Source organism: Megalobrama amblycephala, linkage group LG11 (assembly GCF_018812025.1).
Source record: "Megalobrama amblycephala isolate DHTTF-2021 linkage group LG11, ASM1881202v1, whole genome shotgun sequence".
NCBI lineage: Eukaryota > Metazoa > Chordata > Actinopteri > Cypriniformes > Xenocyprididae > Megalobrama > Megalobrama amblycephala.
The window spans coordinates 37,563,551-37,589,336 of NC_063054.1; the positions used below are offsets into that span (position 1 = coordinate 37,563,551).

The 25,786-nt window shown below is 44.8% G+C and overlaps 2 protein-coding genes across 3 annotated transcripts; both read right to left on the bottom strand.

Annotated features, from left to right (window-relative positions):
- Positions 1-2,070, bottom strand: psmg4 (proteasome (prosome, macropain) assembly chaperone 4). The gene is made up of 3 exons (XM_048207865.1): positions 1,740-2,070; positions 317-392; positions 1-188 (listed from the first exon to the last, which is right to left on the bottom strand). Exons 1-3 carry the CDS (start codon positions 1,929-1,931, stop codon positions 67-69), a joined length of 390 nt encoding a protein of 129 aa, XP_048063822.1. The 5' UTR covers positions 1,932-2,070; the 3' UTR covers positions 1-66.
- Positions 2,071-3,459: 1,389 nt separating this feature from the next.
- bphl (biphenyl hydrolase like) lies at positions 3,460-25,755 on the bottom strand. 2 transcript variants are annotated; one of them, XM_048207866.1, is made up of 7 exons: positions 25,582-25,755; positions 25,321-25,421; positions 6,288-6,454; positions 5,617-5,770; positions 5,417-5,548; positions 3,997-4,120; positions 3,460-3,927 (listed from the first exon to the last, which is right to left on the bottom strand). In XM_048207866.1, exons 1-7 carry the CDS (start codon positions 25,662-25,664, stop codon positions 3,837-3,839), a joined length of 852 nt encoding a protein of 283 aa, XP_048063823.1. In that variant the 5' UTR covers positions 25,665-25,755; the 3' UTR covers positions 3,460-3,836. The 2 variants fall into 2 exon arrangements, with proteins under 2 accessions (XP_048063823.1, XP_048063824.1); XM_048207867.1 differs by having other exon boundaries at positions 25,575-25,732.
- Positions 25,756-25,786: the final 31 nt, after the last annotated feature.

Consider the following 25,786-nt stretch of genomic DNA (forward strand, 5'->3'; position numbering starts at 1 on the left):
TAGTTTTTGCTTTAGATTTATTGAGCTATATACAAAAGAAGTGCCATGAAGTAAAACAGTGAATGTTTAAAACTTGTCAGGATGAAGCTCCATCTCCTTTTTGATTCTGTCCTCCACCAGTAATGTAAGATTTGAGTCTGTCATGGGTAAATTGTAACTTACAAACACCTGTTTCTTTGTCTTCTTTGCTGAAAAGAAAGAGAAAAATAAATGCTTGAAAACTAGTTGAACACCAGGTTTGCCAAATTCTCGCCACATAAAGTTTTAAAATTAGACAGTAATGAGTGTGATTAATTATGAGTGAAAGTGTTCGTACTGAGTCTCTGTGCGAGAGAGCTTGGTGTCGTGTCTGACGTGTCGCCCAGCACCAGAGTAGACAGAGGCACTGAATCCTGGGAAAAAAAGAGCAAATACATGACATGAGCTGCAGGAAACACGACTCCGATGGAGCTGGAAGGAAGACATTTGGAAGACATTTTAAATCGAAAATACACACATGCCAGTAACAAAATATATTTGTCACAGACAAAAAAAAATTATATTGCTATAGTTATGTTAAATTAACTATGATAATTTATGCTTGTTATGAAAAATAGACTGAACATATTTATAAATGTCAACTGCAACCACCAAAAGTTAAAATGAAGTAGATTCAACCGCTGTTGTTATTGTTATTAACTAAAATTATTAAAAATCTTTTTTTGTTAATTGAAATAAAGATGAAATATAAGATAAATATTAAATGAAAAATGCAAGCTTAAAAATTATTAAAGAGAAATGCATAGAAAACTAACTGAAATAAGTTAAAAGTACTAAAATTACTAAAACTGAAAGAAAACTAAATCCACATAAATTAAAACTTAAAAAAATTAAAATATAATAAAAGCAAATTCAAAATATCAATAAATAGTACATAATGTACTGAAAAAAACACTGCATATATAGTGTGTATATACATATATACATATATATTATTTATATATGTATATAAAATAACTAAAATAACATACATATATTTACTTATTTACCATTTAACGCATTCAGCATCAAAGGTTATATTCATGGAAAACTCAAGAGTAATAAAATTCACAATAATCATAATAAAAATAACATTTCAATTAATTGTATACAATCATTTAACTATATATTATACATTTAACTATATATATATATATATATATATATATATATATATATATATATATATATATATATATATATATATATATATAGGGCTGTCAAACAATCATTATTAATCACATACAAAATAAAAGTTTGATTTGCCTAATATATGTGGGTGTACTGTGTGTAATTATTATGTATAAATAAATACAAACACATTCATGTATATATTTGAGAAACATTTACAAGTATATGTATTTTTTTATATTTGTATTTAAGTTATAAAATAGAATAAAAATATTTTGTACATAAATAACATTTCTCTTAAATATATACAATAATTTCTGTGTATTATGTGTAATATCTGTGTATATATATATATATATATATATATATATGTGTGTGTGTGTGTGTGTGGAGTGTTGTTTTAGTACATTATTAATGTACTACTATTTTTTATTGATATTTTGAATTTGCTTTTACTATATACGTGTGTGTGTGTGCACACGCGCACACACACACACACACACACACACACACACACACACACACATACACACACACACACACACACGCACTTTTCATAACACAAATGTCGAACATAATACTGGACTCACATATTTACTGCTGATGGAAACGGCCAGATTCGACAGAACCGGGCTGGACCCGATCCAGAGGAAGAATCCGCCGCTCAGCTTCATCACATGGAAATGAACCTGCTGCTCCAGGATCTTCTCCGAGAAATCATGGACCGTGATGGACTCCACCGGCGCCTGAGCGCTGCAGTCTCCGTTCGCCACAGTCTCCATCCCGATCAGCTTCACACCGCGATCAGATCATGCAGAAATCTCATAATGAAAGTAAAAACACACGTCTGACACACGCGTCCCGCTCTTCCTCAGTTCCGCTCAATGACAGCGACGCGAGACTCTAGCGACACCAGCGGGTCTGGCGGAGGAGTGCAAAAACAAAACCGTCATGAATTTTATATTAAAGGGACAGTTCACAAAAAAATGAAAATTCTGATAAAACGAATTAAAGGATTAGTTCACTTTCAAATGAAAATTTCCTGATAATTTACTCACCCCCATGTCATCCAAGATGTTCATGTCTTTCTTTCTTCAGTCAAAAAGAAATGAAGGTTTTTGAGGAAAACATTCCAGGATTTTTCTCCTTATAGTGGACTTCACTGGAGCCCAAACGGTTGAAGGTCAAAATTACAGTTTCAGTGCAGCTTCAAAGAGCTTTAAATAATACGAGATGAGAAATAAGAGTCTTATCTAGAGAAACCATCACTCATTTTCTAAAATTTTTTTAAAATTTTATACGTTTTAACTATAAATGCTCATTTTGAACTAGATCTCTTCTTCCTCTCTATTTGAATTCCAGCAGTGTAGACACTGCTAAGTGTATTACTGCCCTCCACAGGTCAAAGTTTGAACTAAATTATCATATACAATATGCTAGTGCAAGTCATTCAAGTATAACAAAAGAGGATAACGCATGAAATGAAGAGCAAAAGTATACATTTTGAAAAGATTTGGGCACCTTTAAAATTAAAGTATATATCATAAAAAATAAAGGAATGCCTAATTTAATTACCTTCTTGCACAATTCTGCTTCCTTTTAACTTACTTATTATCATTAAAATTATTACTATTTTATATATATATATACTTATTATTACTATTAATTGATGTTTAAATAATAGTATTTAAATTACTTCTTAGGAAATAGGTGTCATTATAAGATTTTAAAATGAATATTTAATGTCAAATTTTTTATCTGTGTGTGTATATTTCTTTTTTTTGTAAAAGTGTTTAATTAGGTATGTATTGGCTATGCCTTTAATTATTTATTTATTTATTTATTTATTTTGTGTTGGTGATGGGGATTATCACAAAAGAAAAAGAAAAAGGAAGAGAAAATAGAATGAAAAATGAGGAAATAACTATTGGTAAAAAAATATGTCTTTAAAGGTATAATTGGTATAATTGTATTAAATATGCTTGAATTGGAAGACATAATAAATTATAAAAAAAAATAAAATAAATGTAAATTCTGTCAGTTGTTCCAAACCTGTACGGCTTTCTTTCTTCTGCTGAACACAAAAGAAGATATTTTGAAGAATGTCAGTAACAGTTGATAGGCCGCATTGACTTCCATAGTATTTTTTCCCTTCAAAATAACAGAAATTTGTTTTTACATTTCATCAGAATTATTGCACTTTCACCTATAAGCCCAAATCAAGAGAATGTCAAAGTGCTTTATTTTACCTTATCTAGTTTCATGATTTATTATAAGCTATTTATCATATCAATTAACACACTCTCTGCATTTCGAAAACTGCTAAAGCAAGAAAACAATGTTTATTTCTATTAAAACAACAGCAAAAAACACCTTGTATCGTCACACAGAGATTGCGTAAGTTCAGCAATCACAATATAGTCGAGATTCATGTTTGGATTTATTACAGTTCATCGCCAAGAAGGTTCGAAACGCAGATTTAGTCGCAATTTTTGGCAAAGGTTTTATTTTTGCAACTACATTTTAGTCTCGTCAATGATATGCATGTTGATATAGTCACAGTTATCGTCTTAGTCACGGGAAAAAAGCTTTTTTTGTCATTGTTTTGCGAAAATAACACTATTTCATAGTCCACCTCCTCGTTTCCTCAGTATCTGGACACCAAACCTCTGGAGGTCATGATCTTCTCATCGAGTCAGAAATTCCTCCACCAGTGTGTTAAACTCAGTGGAATATCGCAGGTGCACATTATGCTTCCCCTCCGGGATCACGTACAGCCTGAAAACAGAAGGCGTCCATCAGCACAGAGAAAATCACTGAGATGAGCAGGATTTGTGCTGAAATCACCTCGAGCCCTTGATGTTCTGCTGAAGGTATTCTGGGTGACATGAGGGCACCATGGGATCTTTGGCCCCGTGGACGATCAGTGTGGGACAGGAAATCAGCTGCAGCACTTCCATACAGATGTTCCCTAATGAGAAAGACACATTTTAGCTCATTATGCATGTGGACAGGATGATTCATTATGTATTATCATAATAAGAATGAGAATAACGTCAGAATGCAAAGAGAAAAAGCATGAATTTGATTGTGGATAAAAGTGCTTTAGATATTATTTTAGATCAAAACCACTTTAATGCATTAAAAAAAAAAAAAAAAAGTATTTATCTATTTATTTATTTTTAATGCAATAAAGAACAAACAAAAAAGGTTTGATTAACATGAATTTGAATCACAATGATGTTTGATTTAGTGGATAAAATATTAAAATATTTTAGATCAAAACTGCTTTATTGCATCCAAAACAAATAATATATAAATAAATAATAAAATGCATTTATTTATTTTCAAAACAATAAGGAAAAAAAAAAAAGGATTGATTAACATTATTTTTTTATTTGTTTATTTTTAATTTAAAGCAATAAAGAACAAATAAAAAAGTACACACACACATTTATATTATATATTTACATTTAACTTTTATGTTAGATGCAATTAATCGATTTGACAGCACATGAATGACATGAATTTTAATCACAATGATGTTTAATTTAGTGGATAAAATATTGAAATATTTTAGATCAAATGCTTTATTGTTTCAAAAAAGAATAATATATAAACAAATAATAAATTGTAATTGTTTGTTTGTTTTTAAAGCAATAAATAACAAATAAAAAAGGCCTGATTAACATGAATTTGAACCACAGTGACATTTAATTTAATTGAAATCTTTTCGAATATTATTTTAAATCAAAACTACTCTATTGCTTCAAAAGAAGAATATATAAATAAATAATAAGATTTTTTTAACTTTATACTTTTTAAAGCAGTTTCATTCTAAAATAATATTTATATAATATTTATAAAAAATAATATTCCTCTTTTGTAAATTGCTTAAATGTCTGTTAAAAGAATAAATGCAAATAAATGTAAAAGTATTTCAGCCTTTTAATAACTCTTCATTATAATCTCATCAACTTTATTCAAATAAAAAATTAAAATTTAATTCAGAAATTGAAAGCATGTTCATCTCAGAAGAGATATATCACTATGAATTGCATTCATTTTTAACAAATTAACAAATCTCATACTGTAATTGACCCTGACATCAAAGTTGCATGGTGCAATCTGATGCTTTGACATTTTATCACTGGAAAATACAAATAATGTCACAATGCACTTAAATAAAAGGCTGAATTAAAATATCAGGCTAATCAGGCCACTACAAAACACTAAAACTGGGCGATAAAATGAAACTATTCCTCACCCTGCGGGTTGCGTGTAAACTGGCTGATCCCGTCTACCCATTTCTCCCACGTCTGACGGAAGTACTGAACGCCGTACATCTCCTCCATCGGCCGTCGCATCCGCTCACTCCACAACGACACGTCACGGATCGCTGAAACACAGTGTGATGACACAAGAAAATCCCTGCCTTTCCTCTGATAAACTCTTGTCCTGTCTTACCCTGATAGATCTGAACATCTTCTTCAGACACGTAAGCGTTGGAGCCCCAAACCACCATCTTGTCAATGAGTTTGGGGTTTAACGCAGCCGCGATCAGAGCAGTGATGCCGCCGTCACTCCAGCCTAACAGAGAGAAACGCCTGAAACCCAGAGCCTGAAGGACAGTGAGGAATTACACTCTATTAGAGGTCTGTTTACAATGCTTTATGAATATGGTAGTCAGTTTAGCATCATAGTGGCTTGTGGGTCACACAAAATGATCAAATTAATGAATATTAAAGAACTCTTGTGTAGGTCTAATCTTTTTTATTTATAACCTTTATGATTTACTGTCTTGCTTAAGAGAAATGGACAAAATAAGAATTTCATTGTACTAAAGTACAGATGCCAATAAAGATATTGACTATTTTCATACTTGACTTTTTTTCTCTATTACAAACTTCATTACGGTTACATCACCACGTTTTTGACTTTTGATGAAAAATTATACATTTAATTTTAATTGAAAACATGTTCATCACAGAAAAGGTGTATTTGAGTCACTATTGCATTTTAAAGTGTCATTTTGAGTGTCACATAATTGACTCTGGAATCAAGGTAGATTTCTTTCTGATTTCTGGTTTAAAATTTCAACATGCCACTGATTGATATTTAACTCTTTCGTGTCATACCTGCATCAAGTCCAGCGCATCCTTCGCATCTCTGTGGAAGAAATCAGCAGGAAAATCTCTGTCTGGAGGACGTGAGCGTCCGTAACCCCGCGGGTCCCACGCCACCAGCGTAAACCGCCTCTTATCCAGCTTCTCAAGCTGTGGGCCAAAATCAGTCTGAGCACTTCCTGTCACCACAGGAAGAGACAAGAGACAACATAGACCAGAAAATAATGTGATATGCCTTAATGGATTCTTGCTAAACAACAATACACTACCAGAACGTTTCTGTATTTGGTTGAGTTGTGAGCATTTGCAGCGCATTTCTGTATTTGGTTGCGTTGTGAGCATTTGCAGCGCATTTCTGTATTTGGTTGCGTTGTGAACATTTGCAGCGCATTTCTGTATTTGGTTGCGTTGTGAGCATTTGCAGCGCATTTCTGTATTTGGTTGCGTTGTGAGCATTTGCGGCGCGTTTCTGTATTTGGTTGCGTTGTGAGCATTTGCGGCGCGTTTCTGTATTTGGTTGCGTTGTGAGCATTTGCGGCGCGTTTCTGTATTTGGTTGCGTTGTGAGCATTTGCGGCGCGTTTCTGTATTTGGTTGCGTTGTGAGCATTTGCGGCGCGTTTCTGTATTTGGTTGCGTTGTGAGCATTTGCGGCGCGTTTCTGTATTTGGTTGCGTTGTGAGCATTTGCGGCGCGTTTCTGTATTTGGTTGCGTTGTGAGCATTTGCGGCGCGTTTCTGTATTTGGTTGCGTTGTGAGCATTTGCGGCGCGTTTCTGTATTTGGTTGCGTTGTGAGCATTTGCGGCGCGTTTCTGTATTTGGTTGCGTTGTGAGCATTTGCGGCGCGTTTCTGTATTTGGTTGCGTTGTGAGCATTTGCGGCGCGTTTCTGTATTTGGTTGCGTTGTGAGCATTTGCGGCGCGTTTCTGTATTTGGTTGCGTTGTGAGCATTTGCGGCGCGTTTCTGTATTTGGTTGCGTTGTGAGCATTTGCGGCGCGTTTCTGTATTTGGTTGCGTTGTGAGCATTTGCGGCGCGTTTCTGTATTTGGTTGCGTTGTGAGCATTTGCGGCGCGTTTCTGTATTTGGTTGCGTTGTGAGCATTTGCGGCGCGTTTCTGTATTTGGTTGCGTTGTGAGCATTTGCGGCGCGTTTCTGTATTTGGTTGCGTTGTGAGCATTTGCGGCGCGTTTCTGTATTTGGTTGCGTTGTGAGCATTTGCGGCGCGTTTCTGTATTTGGTTGCGTTGTGAGCATTTGCGGCGCGTTTCTGTATTTGGTTGCGTTGTGAGCATTTGCGGCGCGTTTCTGTATTTGGTTGCGTTGTGAGCATTTGCGGCGCGTTTCTGTATTTGGTTGCGTTGTGAGCATTTGCGGCGCGTTTCTGTATTTGGTTGCGTTGTGAGCATTTGCGGCGCGTTTCTGTATTTGGTTGCGTTGTGAGCATTTGCGGCGCGTTTCTGTATTTGGTTGCGTTGTGAGCATTTGCGGCGCGTTTCTGTATTTGGTTGCGTTGTGAGCATTTGCGGCGCGTTTCTGTATTTGGTTGCGTTGTGAGCATTTGCGGCGCGTTTCTGTATTTGGTTGCGTTGTGAGCATTTGCGGCGCGTTTCTGTATTTGGTTGCGTTGTGAGCATTTGCGGCGCGTTTCTGTATTTGGTTGCGTTGTGAGCATTTGCGGCGCGTTTCTGTATTTGGTTGCGTTGTGAGCATTTGCGGCGCGTTTCTGTATTTGGTTGCGTTGTGAGCATTTGCGGCGCGTTTCTGTATTTGGTTGCGTTGTGAGCATTTGCGGCGCGTTTCTGTATTTGGTTGCGTTGTGAGCATTTGCGGCGCGTTTCTGTATTTGGTTGCGTTGTGAGCATTTGCGGCGCGTTTCTGTATTTGGTTGCGTTGTGAGCATTTGCGGCGCGTTTCTGTATTTGGTTGCGTTGTGAGCATTTGCGGCGCGTTTCTGTATTTGGTTGCGTTGTGAGCATTTGCGGCGCGTTTCTGTATTTGGTTGCGTTGTGAGCATTTGCGGCGCGTTTCTGTATTTGGTTGCGTTGTGAGCATTTGCGGCGCGTTTCTGTATTTGGTTGCGTTGTGAGCATTTGCGGCGCGTTTCTGTATTTGGTTGCGTTGTGAGCATTTGCGGCGCGTTTCTGTATTTGGTTGCGTTGTGAGCATTTGCGGCGCGTTTCTGTATTTGGTTGCGTTGTGAGCATTTGCGGCGCGTTTCTGTATTTGGTTGCGTTGTGAGCATTTGCGGCGCGTTTCTGTATTTGGTTGCGTTGTGAGCATTTGCGGCGCGTTTCTGTATTTGGTTGCGTTGTGAGCATTTGCGGCGCGTTTCTGTATTTGGTTGCGTTGTGAGCATTTGCGGCGCGTTTCTGTATTTGGTTGCGTTGTGAGCATTTGCGGCGCGTTTCTGTATTTGGTTGCGTTGTGAGCATTTGCGGCGCGTTTCTGTATTTGGTTGCGTTGTGAGCATTTGCGGCGCGTTTCTGTATTTGGTTGCGTTGTGAGCATTTGCGGCGCGTTTCTGTATTTGGTTGCGTTGTGAGCATTTGCGGCGCGTTTCTGTATTTGGTTGCGTTGTGAGCATTTGCGGCGCGTTTCTGTATTTGGTTGCGTTGTGAGCATTTGCGGCGCGTTTCTGTATTTGGTTGCGTTGTGAGCATTTGCGGCGCGTTTCTGTATTTGGTTGCGTTGTGAGCATTTGCGGCGCGTTTCTGTATTTGGTTGCGTTGTGAGCATTTGCGGCGCGTTTCTGTATTTGGTTGCGTTGTGAGCATTTGCGGCGCGTTTCTGTATTTGGTTGCGTTGTGAGCATTTGCGGCGCGTTTCTGTATTTGGTTGCGTTGTGAGCATTTGCGGCGCGTTTCTGTATTTGGTTGCGTTGTGAGCATTTGCGGCGCGTTTCTGTATTTGGTTGCGTTGTGAGCATTTGCGGCGCGTTTCTGTATTTGGTTGCGTTGTGAGCATTTGCGGCGCGTTTCTGTATTTGGTTGCGTTGTGAGCATTTGCGGCGCGTTTCTGTATTTGGTTGCGTTGTGAGCATTTGCGGCGCGTTTCTGTATTTGGTTGCGTTGTGAGCATTTGCGGCGCGTTTCTGTATTTGGTTGCGTTGTGAGCATTTGCGGCGCGTTTCTGTATTTGGTTGCGTTGTGAGCATTTGCGGCGCGTTTCTGTATTTGGTTGCGTTGTGAGCATTTGCGGCGCGTTTCTGTATTTGGTTGCGTTGTGAGCATTTGCGGCGCGTTTCTGTATTTGGTTGCGTTGTGAGCATTTGCGGCGCGTTTCTGTATTTGGTTGCGTTGTGAGCATTTGCGGCGCGTTTCTGTATTTGGTTGCGTTGTGAGCATTTGCGGCGCGTTTCTGTATTTGGTTGCGTTGTGAGCATTTGCGGCGCGTTTCTGTATTTGGTTGCGTTGTGAGCATTTGCGGCGCGTTTCTGTATTTGGTTGCGTTGTGAGCATTTGCGGCGCGTTTCTGTATTTGGTTGCGTTGTGAGCATTTGCGGCGCGTTTCTGTATTTGGTTGCGTTGTGAGCATTTGCGGCGCGTTTCTGTATTTGGTTGCGTTGTGAGCATTTGCGGCGCGTTTCTGTATTTGGTTGCGTTGTGAGCATTTGCGGCGCGTTTCTGTATTTGGTTGCGTTGTGAGCATTTGCGGCGCGTTTCTGTATTTGGTTGCGTTGTGAGCATTTGCGGCGCGTTTCTGTATTTGGTTGCGTTGTGAGCATTTGCGGCGCGTTTCTGTATTTGGTTGCGTTGTGAGCATTTGCGGCGCGTTTCTGTATTTGGTTGCGTTGTGAGCATTTGCGGCGCGTTTCTGTATTTGGTTGCGTTGTGAGCATTTGCGGCGCGTTTCTGTATTTGGTTGCGTTGTGAGCATTTGCGGCGTTTCTGTATTTGGTTGCGTTGTGAGCATTTGCGGCGCGTTTCTGTATTTGGTTGCGTTGTGAGCATTTGCGGCGCGTTTCTGTATTTGGTTGCGTTGTGAGCATTTGCGGCGCGTTTCTGTATTTGGTTGCGTTGTGAGCATTTGCGGCGCGTTTCTGTATTTGGTTGCGTTGTGAGCATTTGCGGCGCGTTTCTGTATTTGGTTGCGTTGTGAGCATTTGCGGCGCGTTTCTGTATTTGGTTGCGTTGTGAGCATTTGCGGCGCGTTTCTGTATTTGGTTGCGTTGTGAGCATTTGCGGCGCGTTTCTGTATTTGGTTGCGTTGTGAGCATTTGCGGCGCGTTTCTGTATTTGGTTGCGTTGTGAGCATTTGCGGCGCGTTTCTGTATTTGGTTGCGTTGTGAGCATTTGCGGCGCGTTTCTGTATTTGGTTGCGTTGTGAGCATTTGCGGCGCGTTTCTGTATTTGGTTGCGTTGTGAGCATTTGCGGCGCGTTTCTGTATTTGGTTGCGTTGTGAGCATTTGCGGCGCGTTTCTGTATTTGGTTGCGTTGTGAGCATTTGCGGCGCGTTTCTGTATTTGGTTGCGTTGTGAGCATTTGCGGCGCGTTTCTGTATTTGGTTGCGTTGTGAGCATTTGCGGCGCGTTTCTGTATTTGGTTGCGTTGTGAGCATTTGCGGCGCGTTTCTGTATTTGGTTGCGTTGTGAGCATTTGCGGCGCGTTTCTGTATTTGGTTGCGTTGTGAGCATTTGCGGCGCGTTTCTGTATTTGGTTGCGTTGTGAGCATTTGCGGCGCGTTTCTGTATTTGGTTGCGTTGTGAGCATTTGCGGCGCGTTTCTGTATTTGGTTGCGTTGTGAGCATTTGCGGCGCGTTTCTGTATTTGGTTGCGTTGTGAGCATTTGCGGCGCGTTTCTGTATTTGGTTGCGTTGTGAGCATTTGCGGCGCGTTTCTGTATTTGGTTGCGTTGTGAGCATTTGCGGCGCGTTTCTGTATTTGGTTGCGTTGTGAGCATTTGCGGCGCGTTTCTGTATTTGGTTGCGTTGTGAGCATTTGCGGCGCGTTTCTGTATTTGGTTGCGTTGTGAGCATTTGCGGCGCGTTTCTGTATTTGGTTGCGTTGTGAGCATTTGCGGCGCGTTTCTGTATTTGGTTGCGTTGTGAGCATTTGCGGCGCGTTTCTGTATTTGGTTGCGTTGTGAGCATTTGCGGCGCGTTTCTGTATTTGGTTGCGTTGTGAGCATTTGCGGCGCGTTTCTGTATTTGGTTGCGTTGTGAGCATTTGCGGCGCGTTTCTGTATTTGGTTGCGTTGTGAGCATTTGCGGCGCGTTTCTGTATTTGGTTGCGTTGTGAGCATTTGCGGCGCGTTTCTGTATTTGGTTGCGTTGTGAGCATTTGCGGCGCGTTTCTGTATTTGGTTGCGTTGTGAGCATTTGCGGCGCGTTTCTGTATTTGGTTGCGTTGTGAGCATTTGCGGCGCGTTTCTGTATTTGGTTGCGTTGTGAGCATTTGCGGCGCGTTTCTGTATTTGGTTGCGTTGTGAGCATTTGCGGCGCGTTTCTGTATTTGGTTGCGTTGTGAGCATTTGCGGCGCGTTTCTGTATTTGGTTGCGTTGTGAGCATTTGCGGCGCGTTTCTGTATTTGGTTGCGTTGTGAGCATTTGCGGCGCGTTTCTGTATTTGGTTGCGTTGTGAGCATTTGCGGCGCGTTTCTGTATTTGGTTGCGTTGTGAGCATTTGCGGCGCGTTTCTGTATTTGGTTGCGTTGTGAGCATTTGCGGCGCGTTTCTGTATTTGGTTGCGTTGTGAGCATTTGCGGCGCGTTTCTGTATTTGGTTGCGTTGTGAGCATTTGCGGCGCGTTTCTGTATTTGGTTGCGTTGTGAGCATTTGCGGCGCGTTTCTGTATTTGGTTGCGTTGTGAGCATTTGCGGCGCGTTTCTGTATTTGGTTGCGTTGTGAGCATTTGCGGCGCGTTTCTGTATTTGGTTGCGTTGTGAGCATTTGCGGCGCGTTTCTGTATTTGGTTGCGTTGTGAGCATTTGCGGCGCGTTTCTGTATTTGGTTGCGTTGTGAGCATTTGCGGCGCGTTTCTGTATTTGGTTGCGTTGTGAGCATTTGCGGCGCGTTTCTGTATTTGGTTGCGTTGTGAGCATTTGCGGCGCGTTTCTGTATTTGGTTGCGTTGTGAGCATTTGCGGCGCGTTTCTGTATTTGGTTGCGTTGTGAGCATTTGCGGCGCGTTTCTGTATTTGGTTGCGTTGTGAGCATTTGCGGCGCGTTTCTGTATTTGGTTGCGTTGTGAGCATTTGCGGCGCGTTTCTGTATTTGGTTGCGTTGTGAGCATTTGCGGCGCGTTTCTGTATTTGGTTGCGTTGTGAGCATTTGCGGCGCGTTTCTGTATTTGGTTGCGTTGTGAGCATTTGCGGCGCGTTTCTGTATTTGGTTGCGTTGTGAGCATTTGCGGCGCGTTTCTGTATTTGGTTGCGTTGTGAGCATTTGCGGCGCGTTTCTGTATTTGGTTGCGTTGTGAGCATTTGCGGCGCGTTTCTGTATTTGGTTGCGTTGTGAGCATTTGCGGCGCGTTTCTGTATTTGGTTGCGTTGTGAGCATTTGCGGCGCGTTTCTGTATTTGGTTGCGTTGTGAGCATTTGCGGCGCGTTTCTGTATTTGGTTGCGTTGTGAGCATTTGCGGCGCGTTTCTGTATTTGGTTGCGTTGTGAGCATTTGCGGCGCGTTTCTGTATTTGGTTGCGTTGTGAGCATTTGCGGCGCGTTTCTGTATTTGGTTGCGTTGTGAGCATTTGCGGCGCGTTTCTGTATTTGGTTGCGTTGTGAGCATTTGCGGCGCGTTTCTGTATTTGGTTGCGTTGTGAGCATTTGCGGCGCGTTTCTGTATTTGGTTGCGTTGTGAGCATTTGCGGCGCGTTTCTGTATTTGGTTGCGTTGTGAGCATTTGCGGCGCGTTTCTGTATTTGGTTGCGTTGTGAGCATTTGCGGCGCGTTTCTGTATTTGGTTGCGTTGTGAGCATTTGCGGCGCGTTTCTGTATTTGGTTGCGTTGTGAGCATTTGCGGCGCGTTTCTGTATTTGGTTGCGTTGTGAGCATTTGCGGCGCGTTTCTGTATTTGGTTGCGTTGTGAGCATTTGCGGCGCGTTTCTGTATTTGGTTGCGTTGTGAGCATTTGCGGCGCGTTTCTGTATTTGGTTGCGTTGTGAGCATTTGCGGCGCGTTTCTGTATTTGGTTGCGTTGTGAGCATTTGCGGCGCGTTTCTGTATTTGGTTGCGTTGTGAGCATTTGCGGCGCGTTTCTGTATTTGGTTGCGTTGTGAGCATTTGCGGCGCGTTTCTGTATTTGGTTGCGTTGTGAGCATTTGCGGCGCGTTTCTGTATTTGGTTGCGTTGTGAGCATTTGCGGCGCGTTTCTGTATTTGGTTGCGTTGTGAGCATTTGCGGCGCGTTTCTGTATTTGGTTGCGTTGTGAGCATTTGCGGCGCGTTTCTGTATTTGGTTGCGTTGTGAGCATTTGCGGCGCGTTTCTGTATTTGGTTGCGTTGTGAGCATTTGCGGCGCGTTTCTGTATTTGGTTGCGTTGTGAGCATTTGCGGCGCGTTTCTGTATTTGGTTGCGTTGTGAGCATTTGCGGCGCGTTTCTGTATTTGGTTGCGTTGTGAGCATTTGCGGCGCGTTTCTGTATTTGGTTGCGTTGTGAGCATTTGCGGCGCGTTTCTGTATTTGGTTGCGTTGTGAGCATTTGCGGCGCGTTTCTGTATTTGGTTGCGTTGTGAGCATTTGCGGCGCGTTTCTGTATTTGGTTGCGTTGTGAGCATTTGCGGCGCGTTTCTGTATTTGGTTGCGTTGTGAGCATTTGCGGCGCGTTTCTGTATTTGGTTGCGTTGTGAGCATTTGCGGCGCGTTTCTGTATTTGGTTGCGTTGTGAGCATTTGCGGCGCGTTTCTGTATTTGGTTGCGTTGTGAGCATTTGCGGCGCGTTTCTGTATTTGGTTGCGTTGTGAGCATTTGCGGCGCGTTTCTGTATTTGGTTGCGTTGTGAGCATTTGCGGCGCGTTTCTGTATTTGGTTGCGTTGTGAGCATTTGCGGCGCGTTTCTGTATTTGGTTGCGTTGTGAGCATTTGCGGCGCGTTTCTGTATTTGGTTGCGTTGTGAGCATTTGCGGCGCGTTTCTGTATTTGGTTGCGTTGTGAGCATTTGCGGCGCGTTTCTGTATTTGGTTGCGTTGTGAGCATTTGCGGCGCGTTTCTGTATTTGGTTGCGTTGTGAGCATTTGCGGCGCGTTTCTGTATTTGGTTGCGTTGTGAGCATTTGCGGCGCGTTTCTGTATTTGGTTGCGTTGTGAGCATTTGCGGCGCGTTTCTGTATTTGGTTGCGTTGTGAGCATTTGCGGCGCGTTTCTGTATTTGGTTGCGTTGTGAGCATTTGCGGCGCGTTTCTGTATTTGGTTGCGTTGTGAGCATTTGCGGCGCGTTTCTGTATTTGGTTGCGTTGTGAGCATTTGCGGCGCGTTTCTGTATTTGGTTGCGTTGTGAGCATTTGCGGCGCGTTTCTGTATTTGGTTGCGTTGTGAGCATTTGCGCGCGCTGTATTTGCGGCGCGTTTCTGTATTTGGTTGCGTTGTGAGCATTTGCGGCGCGTTTCTGTATTTGGTTGCGTTGTGAGCATTTGCGGCGCGTTTCTGTATTTGGTTGCGTTGTGAGCATTTGCGGCGCGTTTCTGTATTTGGTTGCGTTGTGAGTATTTGCGGCGCGTTTCTGTATTTGGTTGCGTTGTGAGCATTTGCGGCGCGTTTCTGTATTTGGTTGCGTTGTGAGTATTTGCGGCGCGTTTCTGTATTTGGTTGCGTTGTGAGCATTTGCGGCGCGTTTCTGTATTTGGTTGCGTTGTGAGCATTTGCGGCGCGTTTCTGTATTTGGTTGCGTTGTGAGCATTTGCGGCGCGTTTCTGTATTTGGTTGCGTTGTGAGCATTTGCGGCGCGTTTCTGTATTTGGTTGCGTTGTGAGCATTTGCGGCGCGTTTCTGTATTTGGTTGCGTTGTGAGCATTTGCGGCGCGTTTCTGTATTTGGTTGCGTTGTGAGCATTTGCGGCGCGTTTCTGTATTTGGTTGCGTTGTGAGCATTTGCGGCGCGTTTCTGTATTTGGTTGCGTTGTGAGCATTTGCGGCGCGTTTCTGTATTTGGTTGCGTTGTGAGCATTTGCGGCGCGTTTCTGTATTTGGTTGCGTTGTGAGCATTTGCGGCGCGTTTCTGTATTTGGTTGCGTTGTGAGCATTTGCGGCGCGTTTCTGTATTTGGTTGCGTTGTGAGCATTTGCGGCGCGTTTCTGTATTTGGTTGCGTTGTGAGCATTTGCGGCGCGTTTCTGTATTTGGTTGCGTTGTGAGCATTTGCGGCGCGTTTCTGTATTTGGTTGCGTTGTGAGCATTTGCGGCGCGTTTCTGTATTTGGTTGCGTTGTGAGCATTTGCGGCGCGTTTCTGTATTTGGTTGCGTTGTGAGCATTTGCGGCGCGTTTCTGTATTTGGTTGCGTTGTGAGCATTTGCGGCGCGTTTCTGTATTTGGTTGCGTTGTGAGCATTTGCGGCGCGTTTCTGTATTTGGTTGCGTTGTGAGCATTTGCGGCGCGTTTCTGTATTTGGTTGCGTTGTGAGCATTTGCGGCGCGTTTCTGTATTTGGTTGCGTTGTGAGCATTTGCGGCGCGTTTCTGTATTTGGTTGCGTTGTGAGCATTTGCGGCGCGTTTCTGTATTTGGTTGCGTTGTGAGCATTTGCGGCGCGTTTCTGTATTTGGTTGCGTTGTGAGCATTTGCGGCGCGTTTCTGTATTTGGTTGCGTTGTGAGCATTTGCGGCGCGTTTCTGTATTTGGTTGCGTTGTGAGCATTTGCGGCGCGTTTCTGTATTTGGTTGCGTTGTGAGCATTTGCGGCGCGTTTCTGTATTTGGTTGCGTTGTGAGCATTTGCGGCGCGTTTCTGTATTTGGTTGCGTTGTGAGCATTTGCGGCGCGTTTCTGTATTTGGTTGCGTTGTGAGCATTTGCGGCGCGTTTCTGTATTTGGTTGCGTTGTGAGCATTTGCGGCGCGTTTCTGTATTTGGTTGCGTTGTGAGCATTTGCGGCGCGTTTCTGTATTTGGTTGCGTTGTGAGCATTTGCGCGTTTCTGTATTTGGTTGCGTTGTGAGCATTTGCGGCGCGTTTCTGTATTTGGTTGCGTTGTGAGCATTTGCGGCGCGTTTCTGTATTTGGTTGCGTTGTGAGCATTTGCGGCGCGTTTCTGTATTTGGTTGCGTTGTGAGCATTTGCGGCGCGTTTCTGTATTTGGTTGCGTTGTGAGCATTTGCGGCGCGTTTCTGTATTTGGTTGCGTTGTGAGCATTTGCGGCGCGTTTCTGTATTTGGTTGCGTTGTGAGCATTTGCGGCGCGTTTCTGTATTTGGTTGCGTTGTGAGCATTTGCGGCGCGTTTCTGTATTTGGTTGCGTTGTGAGCATTTGCGGCGCGTTTCTGTATTTGGTTGCGTTGTGAGCATTTGCGGCGCGTTTCTGTATTTGGTTGCGTTGTGAGCATTTGCGGCGCGTTTCTGTATTTGGTTGCGTTGTGAGCATTTGCGGCGCGTTTCTGTATTTGGTTGCGTTGTGAGCATTTGCGGCGCGTTTCTGTATTTGGTTGCGTTGTGAGCATTTGCGGCGCGTTTCTGTATTTGGTTGCGTTGTGAGCATTTGCGGCGCGTTTCTGTATTTGGTTGCGTTGTGAGCATTTGCGGCGCGTTTCTGTATTTGGTTGCGTTGTGAGCATTTGCGGCGCGTTTCTGTATTTGGTTGCGTTGTGAGCATTTGCGGCGCGTTTCTGTATTTGGTTGCGTTGTGAGCATTTGCGGCGCGTTTCTGTATTTGGTTGCGTTGTGAGCATTTGCGGCGCGTTTCTGTATTTGGTTGCGTTGTGAGCATTTGCGGCGCGTTTCTGTATTTGGTTGCGTTGTGAGCATTTGCGGCGCGTTTCTGTATTTGGTTGCGTTGTGAGCATTTGCGGCGCGTTTCTGTATTTGGTTGCGTTGTGAGCATTTGCGGCGTTTCTGTATTTGGTTGCGTTGTGAGCATTTGCGGCGCGTTTCTGTATTTGGTTGCGTTGTGAGCATTTGCGGCGCGTTTCTGTATTTGGTTGCGTTGTGAGCATTTGCGGCGCGTTTCTGTATTTGGTTGCGTTGTGAGCATTTGCGGCGCGTTTCTGTATTTGGTTGCGTTGTGAGCATTTGCGGCGCGTTTCTGTATTTGGTTGCGTTGTGAGCATTTGCGGCGCGTTTCTGTATTTGGTTGCGTTGTGAGCATTTGCGGCGCGTTTCTGTATTTGGTTGCGTTGTGAGCATTTGCGGCGCGTTTCTGTATTTGGTTGCGTTGTGAGCATTTGCGGCGCGTTTCTGTATTTGGTTGCGTTGTGAGCATTTGCGGCGCGTTTCTGTATTTGGTTGCGTTGTGAGCATTTGCGGCGCGTTTCTGTATTTGGTTGCGTTGTGAGCATTTGCGGCGCGTTTCTGTATTTGGTTGCGTTGTGAGCATTTGCGGCGCGTTTCTGTATTTGGTTGCGTTGTGAGCATTTGCGGCGCGTTTCTGTATTTGGTTGCGTTGTGAGCATTTGCGGCGCGTTTCTGTATTTGGTTGCGTTGTGAGCATTTGCGGCGCGTTTCTGTATTTGGTTGCGTTGTGAGCATTTGCGGCGCGTTTCTGTATTTGGTTGCGTTGTGAGCATTTGCGGCGCGTTTCTGTATTTGGTTGCGTTGTGAGCATTTGCGGCGCGTTTCTGTATTTGGTTGCGTTGTGAGCATTTGCGGCGCGTTTCTGTATTTGGTTGCGTTGTGAGCATTTGCGGCGCGTTTCTGTATTTGGTTGCGTTGTGAGCATTTGCGGCGCGTTTCTGTATTTGGTTGCGTTGTGAGCATTTGCGGCGCGTTTCTGTATTTGGTTGCGTTGTGAGCATTTGCGGCGCGTTTCTGTATTTGGTTGCGTTGTGAGCATTTGCGGCGCGTTTCTGTATTTGGTTGCGTTGTGAGCATTTGCGGCGCGTTTCTGTATTTGGTTGCGTTGTGAGCATTTGCGGCGCGTTTCTGTATTTGGTTGCGTTGTGAGCATTTGCGGCGCGTTTCTGTATTTGGTTGCGTTGTGAGCATTTGCGGCGCGTTTCTGTATTTGGTTGCGTTGTGAGCATTTGCGGCGCGTTTCTGTATTTGGTTGCGTTGTGAGCATTTGCGGCGCGTTTCTGTATTTGGTTGCGTTGTGAGCATTTGCGGCGCGTTTCTGTATTTGGTTGCGTTGTGAGCATTTGCGGCGCGTTTCTGTATTTGGTTGCGTTGTGAGCATTTGCGGCGCGTTTCTGTATTTGGTTGCGTTGTGAGCATTTGCGGCGCGTTTCTGTATTTGGTTGCGTTGTGAGCATTTGCGGCGCGTTTCTGTATTTGGTTGCGTTGTGAGCATTTGCGGCGCGTTTCTGTATTTGGTTGCGTTGTGAGCATTTGCGGCGCGTTTCTGTATTTGGTTGCGTTGTGAGCATTTGCGGCGCGTTTCTGTATTTGGTTGCGTTGTGAGCATTTGCGGCGCGTTTCTGTATTTGGTTGCGTTGTGAGCATTTGCGGCGCGTTTCTGTATTTGGTTGCGTTGTGAGCATTTGCGGCGCGTTTCTGTATTTGGTTGCGTTGTGAGCATTTGCGGCGCGTTTCTGTATTTGGTTGCGTTGTGAGCATTTGCGGCGCGTTTCTGTATTTGGTTGCGTTGTGAGCATTTGCGGCGCGTTTCTGTATTTGGTTGCGTTGTGAGCATTTGCGGCGCGTTTCTGTATTTGGTTGCGTTGTGAGCATTTGCGGCGCGTTTCTGTATTTGGTTGCGTTGTGAGCATTTGCGGCGCGTTTCTGTATTTGGTTGCGTTGTGAGCATTTGCGGCGCGTTTCTGTATTTGGTTGCGTTGTGAGCATTTGCGGCGCGTTTCTGTATTTGGTTGCGTTGTGAGCATTTGCGGCGCGTTTCTGTATTTGGTTGCGTTGTGAGCATTTGCGGCGCGTTTCTGTATTTGGTTGCGTTGTGAGCATTTGCGGCGCGTTTCTGTATTTGGTTGCGTTGTGAGCATTTGCGCGCGTTTCTGTATTTGGTTGCGTTGTGAGCATTTGCGGCGCGTTTCTGTATTTGGTTGCGTTGTGAGCATTTGCGGCGCGTTTCTGTATTTGGTTGCGTTGTGAGCATTTGCGGCGCGTTTCTGTATTTGGTTGCGTTGTGAGCATTTGCGGCGCGTTTCTGTATTTGGTTGCGTTGTGAGCATTTGCGGCGCGTTTCTGTATTTGGTTGCGTTGTGAGCATTTGCGGCGCGTTTCTGTATTTGGTTGCGTTGTGAGCATTTGCGGCGCGTTTCTGTATTTGGTTGCGTTGTGAGCATTTGCGGCGCGTTTCTGTATTTGGTTGCGTTGTGAGCATTTGCGGCGCGTTTCTGTATTTGGTTGCGTTGTGAGCATTTGCGGCGCGTTTCTGTATTTGGTTGCGTTGTGAGCATTTGCGGCGCGTTTCTGTATTTGGTTGCGTTGTGAGCATTTGCGGCGCGTTTCTGTATTTGGTTGCGTTGTGAGCATTTGCGGCGCGTTTCTGTATTTGGTTGCGTTGTGAGCATTTGCGGCGCGTTTCTGTATTTGGTTGCGTTGTGAGCATTTGCGGCGCGTTTCTGTATTTGGTTGCGTTGTGAGCATTTGCGGCGCGTTTCTGTATTTGGTTGCGTTGTGAGCATTTGCGGCGCGTTTCTGTATTTGGTTGCGTTGTGAGCATTTGCGGCGCGTTTCTGTATTTGGTTGCGTTGTGAGCATTTGCGGCGTTTCTGTATTTGGTTGCGTTGTGAGCATTTGCGGCGCGTTTCTGTATTTGGTTGCGTTGTGAGCATTTGCGGCGCGTTTCTGTATTTGGTTGCGTTGTGAGCATTTGCGGCGCGTTTCTGTATTTGGTTGCGTTGTGAGCATTTGCGGCGCGTTTCTGTATTTGGTTGCGTTGTGAGCATTTGCGGCGCGTTTCTGTATTTGGTTGCGTTGTGAGCATTTGCGGCGCGTTTCTGTATTTGGTTGCGTTGTGAGCATTTGCGGCGCGTTTCTGTATTTGGTTGCGTTGTGAGCATTTGCGGCGCGTTTCTGTATTTGGTTGCGTTGTGAGCATTTGCGGCGTTTCTGTATTTGGTTGCGTTGTGAGCATTTGCGGCGCGTTTCTGTATTTGGTTGCGTTGTGAGCATTTGCGGCGCGTTTCTGTATTTGGTTGCGTTGTGAGCATTTGCGGCGCGTTTCTGTATTTGGTTGCGTTGTGAGCATTTGCGGCGCGTTTCTGTATTTGGTTGCGTTGTGAGCATTTGCGGCGCGTTTCTGTATTTGGTTGCGTTGTGAGCATTTGCGGCGCGTTTCTGTATTTGGTTGCGTTGTGAGCATTTGCGGCGCGTTTCTGTATTTGGTTGCGTTGTGAGCATTTGCGGCGCGTTTCTGTATTTGGTTGCGTTGTGAGCATTTGCGGCGCGTTTCTGTATTTGGTTGCGTTGTGAGCATTTGCGGCGTTTCTGTATTTGGTTGCGTTGTGAGCATTTGCGGCGCGTTTCTGTATTTGGTTGCGTTGTGAGCATTTGCGGCGCGTTTCTGTATTTGGTTGCGTTGTGAGCATTTGCGGCGCGTTTCTGTATTTGGTTGCGTTGTGAGCATTTGCGGCGCGTTTCTGTATTTGGTTGCGTTGTGAGCATTTGCGGCGCGTTTCTGTATTTGGTTGCGTTGTGAGCATTTGCGGCGCGTTTCTGTATTTGGTTGCGTTGTGAGCATTTGCGGCGCGTTTCTGTATTTGGTTGCGTTGTGAGCATTTGCGGCGCGTTTCTGTATTTGGTTGCGTTGTGAGCATTTGCGGCGCGTTTCTGTATTTGGTTGCGTTGTGAGCATTTGCGGCGCGTTTCTGTATTTGGTTGCGTTGTGAGCATTTGCGGCGCGTTTCTGTATTTGGTTGCGTTGTGAGCATTTGCGGCGCGTTTCTGTATTTGGTTGCGTTGTGAGCATTTGCGGCGCGTTTCTGTATTTGGTTGCGTTGTGAGCATTTGCGGCGCGTTTCTGTATTTGGTTGCGTTGTGAGCATTTGCGGCGTTTCTGTATTTGGTTGCGTTGTGAGCATTTGCGGCGCGTTTCTGTATTTGGTTGCGTTGTGAGCATTTGCGGCGCGTTTCTGTATTTGGTTGCGTTGTGAGCATTTGCGGCGCGTTTCTGTATTTGGTTGCGTTGTGAGCATTTGCGGCGCGTTTCTGTATTTGGTTGCGTTGTGAGCATTTGCGGCGCGTTTCTGTATTTGGTTGCGTTGTGAGCATTTGCGGCGCGTTTCTGTATTTGGTTGCGTTGTGAGCATTTGCGGCGCGTTTCTGTATTTGGTTGCGTTGTGAGCATTTGCGGCGCGTTTCTGTATTTGGTTGCGTTGTGAGCATTTGCGGCGCGTTTCTGTATTTGGTTGCGTTGTGAGCATTTGCGGCGCGTTTCTGTATTTGGTTGCGTTGTGAGCATTTGCGGCGCGTTTCTGTATTTGGTTGCGTTGTGAGCATTTGCGGCGCGTTTCTGTATTTGGTTGCGTTGTGAGCATTTGCGGCGCGTTTCTGTATTTGGTTGCGTTGTGAGCATTTGCGGCGCGTTTCTGTATTTGGTTGCGTTGTGAGCATTTGCGGCGCGTTTCTGTATTTGGTTGCGTTGTGAGCATTTGCGGCGCGTTTCTGTATTTGGTTGCGTTGTGAGCATTTGCGGCGCGTTTCTGTATTTGGTTGCGTTGTGAGCATTTGCGGCGCGTTTCTGTATTTGGTTGCGTTGTGAGCATTTGCGGCGCGTTTCTGTATTTGGTTGCGTTGTGAGCATTTGCGGCGCGTTTCTGTATTTGGTTGCGTTGTGAGCATTTGCGGCGCGTTTCTGTATTTGGTTGCGTTGTGAGCATTTGCGGCGCGTTTCTGTATTTGGTTGCGTTGTGAGCATTTGCGGCGCGTTTCTGTATTTGGTTGCGTTGTGAGCATTTGCGGCGCGTTTCTGTATTTGGTTGCGTTGTGAGCATTTGCGGCGCGTTTCTGTATTTGGTTGCGTTGTGAGCATTTGCGGCGCGTTTCTGTATTTGGTTGCGTTGTGAGCATTTGCGGCGCGTTTCTGTATTTGGTTGCGTTGTGAGCATTTGCGGCGCGTTTCTGTATTTGGTTGCGTTGTGAGCATTTGCGGCGCGTTTCTGTATTTGGTTGCGTTGTGAGCATTTGCGGCGCGTTTCTGTATTTGGTTGCGTTGTGAGCATTTGCGGCGCGTTTCTGTATTTGGTTGCGTTGTGAGCATTTGCGGCGCGTTTCTGTATTTGGTTGCGTTGTGAGCATTTGCGGCGCGTTTCTGTATTTGGTTGCGTTGTGAGCATTTGCGGCGCGTTTCTGTATTTGGTTGCGTTGTGAGCATTTGCGGCGTTTCTGTATTTGGTTGCGTTGTGAGCATTTGCGGCGCGTTTCTGTATTTGGTTGCGTTGTGAGCATTTGCGGCGCGTTTCTGTATTTGGTTGCGTTGTGAGCATTTGCGGCGCGTTTCTGTATTTGGTTGCGTTGTGAGCATTTGCGGCGCGTTTCTGTATTTGGTTGCGTTGTGAGCATTTGCGGCGCGTTTCTGTATTTGGTTGCGTTGTGAGCATTTGCGGCGCGTTTCTGTATTTGGTTGCGTTGTGAGCATTTGCGGCGCGTTTCTGTATTTGGTTGCGTTGTGAGCATTTGCGGCGCGTTTCTGTATTTGGTTGCGTTGTGAGCATTTGCGGCGCGTTTCTGTATTTGGTTGCGTTGTGAGCATTTGCGGCGCGTTTCTGTATTTGGTTGCGTTGTGAGCATTTGCGGCGCGTTTCTGTATTTGGTTGCGTTGTGAGCATTTGCGGCGCGTTTCTGTATTTGGTTGCGTTGTGAGCATTTGCGGCGCGTTTCTGTATTTGGTTGCGTTGTGAGCATTTGCGGCGCGTTTCTGTATTTGGTTGCGTTGTGAGCATTTGCGGCGCGTTTCTGTATTTGGTTGCGTTGTGAGCATTTGCGGCGCGTTTCTGTATTTGGTTGCGTTGTGAGCATTTGCGGCGCGTTTCTGTATTTGGTTGCGTTGTGAGCATTTGCGGCGCGTTTCTGTATTTGGTTGCGTTGTGAGCATTTGCGGCGCGTTTCTGTATTTGGTTGCGTTGTGAGCATTTGCGGCGCGTTTCTGTATTAGGTTGCGTTGTGAGCATTTGCGGCGCGTTTCTGTATTTGGTTGCGTTGTGAGCATTTGCGGCGCGTTTCTGTATTTGGTTGCGTTGTGAGCATTTGCGGCGCGTTTCTGTATTTGGTTGCGTTGTGAGCATTTGCGGCGCGTTTCTGTATTTGGTTGCGTTGTGAGCATTTGCGGCGCGTTTCTGTATTTGGTTGCGTTGTGAGCATTTGCGGCGCATTTCTGTATTTGGTTGCGTTGTGAGCATTTGCGGCGCGTTTCTGTATTTGGTTGCGTTGTGAGCATTTGCGGCGCGTTTCTGTATTTGGTTGCGTTGTGAGCATTTGCGGCGAGTTTCTGTATTTGGTTGCGTTGTGAGCATTTGCGGCGAATTTCTGTATTTGGTTGCGTTGTGAACATTTGCGGCGCGTTTCTGTATTTGGTTGCGTTGTGAGCATTTGCGGCGCGTTTCTGTATTTGGTTGCGTTGTGAGCATTTGCGGCGCGTTTCTGTATTTGGTTGCGTTGTGAGCATTTGCGGCGCGTTTCTGTATTTGGTTGCGTTGTGAGCATTTGCGGCGCGTTTCTGTATTTGGTTGCGTTGTGAGCATTTGCGGCGCGTTTCTGTATTTGGTTGCGTTGTGAGCATTTGCGGCGCGTTTCTGTATTTGGTTGCGTTGTGAGCATTTGCGGCGCGTTTCTGTATTTGGTTGCGTTGTGAGCATTTGCGGCGCGTTTCTGTATTTGGTTGCGTTGTGAGCATTTGCGGCGCGTTTCTGTATTTGGTTGCGTTGTGAGCATTTGCGGCGCGTTTCTGTATTTGGTTGCGTTGTGAGCATTTGCGGCGCGTTTCTGTATTTGGTTGCGTTGTGAGCATTTGCGGCGCGTTTCTGTATTTGGTTGCGTTGTGAGCATTTGCGGCGCGTTTCTGTATTTGGTTGCGTTGTGAGCATTTGCGGCGCGTTTCTGTATTTGGTTGCGTTGTGAGCATTTGCGGCGCGTTTCTGTATTTGGTTGCGTTGTGAGCATTTGCGGCGCGTTTCTGTATTTGGTTGCGTTGTGAGCATTTGCGGCGCGTTTCTGTATTTGGTTGCGTTGTGAGCATTTGCGGCGAATTTCTGTATTTGGTTGCGTTGTGAGCATTTGCGGCGAATTTCTGTATTTGGTTGCGTTGTGAGCATTTGCGGCGCGTTTCTGTATTTGGTTGCGTTGTGAACATTTGCGGCGCGTTTCTGTATTTGGTTGCGTTGTGAGCATTTGCGGCGAATTTCTGTATTTGGTTGCGTTGTGAGCATTTGCGGCGCGTTTCTGTATTTGGTTGCGTTGTGAGCATTTGCGGCGAATTTCTGTATTTGGTTGCGTTGTGAGCATTTGCGGCGAATTTCTGTATTTGGTTGCGTTGTGAGCATTTGCGGCGAATTTCTGTATTTGGTTGCGTTGTGAGCATTTGCGGCGAATTTCTGTATTTGGTTGCGTTGTGAGCATTTGCGGCGAATTTCTGTATTTGGTTGCGTTGTGAGCATTTGCGGCGAATTTCTGTATTTGGTTGCGTTGTGAGTATTTGCAGCGCATTTTTGTATTTGGTTGCGTTGTGAGTATTTGCAGGTTTATGTTGTCAAATTGATGTTTTCTTGCTGGTGTATGCTAGTGTTTTTTTCTATTTGCATGTGTTTTCTTCAGTTGTAGTGCATTGAGCTTTCCCGGTCACCGTATATAATAGTATATAAATAATACTTAAATAACACTGAAACACACTCATTCTTTACTATAATTAAAGGAAAATGTACAGTGAATATTTGATTATCTTCTCCAGCTTATCCACTTTACTTGTTTAGTTTTCTGGATGATTTCAAAGCTCATTTCAGCAGAGCAGAAGGCGTTTAGGATCATGAGAAACAAATGCAGTCACGTGTGACAGACTTTGACGGGTTGTGTGTATTGCAATGCAGACCTAAAGCTCCAGGCAGCAGCAGCACAGCGTGTTTTCCGTCTCCAGCGCGCTGATAGTGCAGATCCACTCCATTCACGGACATCTTACCGGAGACAGACATACTGTACAAGACATGAGAAGACATTCAGAGTATCGTGAAGAACTCCACTCCACCGAGCAACCACTTTATTTACTACCATATAATTCTACGCACAAAACTAAACAGAATGCATGATTTCATCTTCTGCAAACTAGTCTATAACTCGAGAACTGACGTTTTACCCGTAGAATCGTCTCTGTATTACAGCTCTTCTGAAGACGCCGTATAGTAAGAGTCCAGTCTGACTGTAAACGAGTGTCGCCATTATTAGACATAAACACCTGAAACTGAAGTTAAAACACCGAGACTGCGAATGTGATCGTCGGGATTAACAATCAGTCTTTGATTTCATGTTCAGCAGATTCTACACACATGGAAAACGAACAG

Coding starts and splice junctions, on each gene's coding strand:
- psmg4 (XM_048207865.1), bottom strand. CDS start 1,931: ATGGAGACTGTGGCGAACGGAGACTGCAGCGCTCAGGCGCCGGTGGAG. Junction 393..1,739: donor TTTCCATCAGCAGTAAATAT/GTGAGTCCAGTA, acceptor TTTTTTTCCCAG/GATTCAGTGCCTCTGTCTAC. Junction 189..316: donor CTCTCTCGCACAGAGACTCA/GTACGAACACTT, acceptor CTTTCTTTTCAG/CAAAGAAGACAAAGAAACAG.
- bphl (XM_048207866.1), bottom strand. CDS start 25,664: ATGGCGACACTCGTTTACAGTCAGACTGGACTCTTACTATACGGCGTC. Junction 5,549..5,616: donor AGATGTTCAGATCTATCAGG/GTAAGACAGGAC, acceptor ACTGTGTTTCAG/CGATCCGTGACGTGTCGTTG. Junction 4,121..5,416: donor GTTTACACGCAACCCGCAGG/GTGAGGAATAGT, acceptor CTTTCTCATTAG/GGAACATCTGTATGGAAGTG.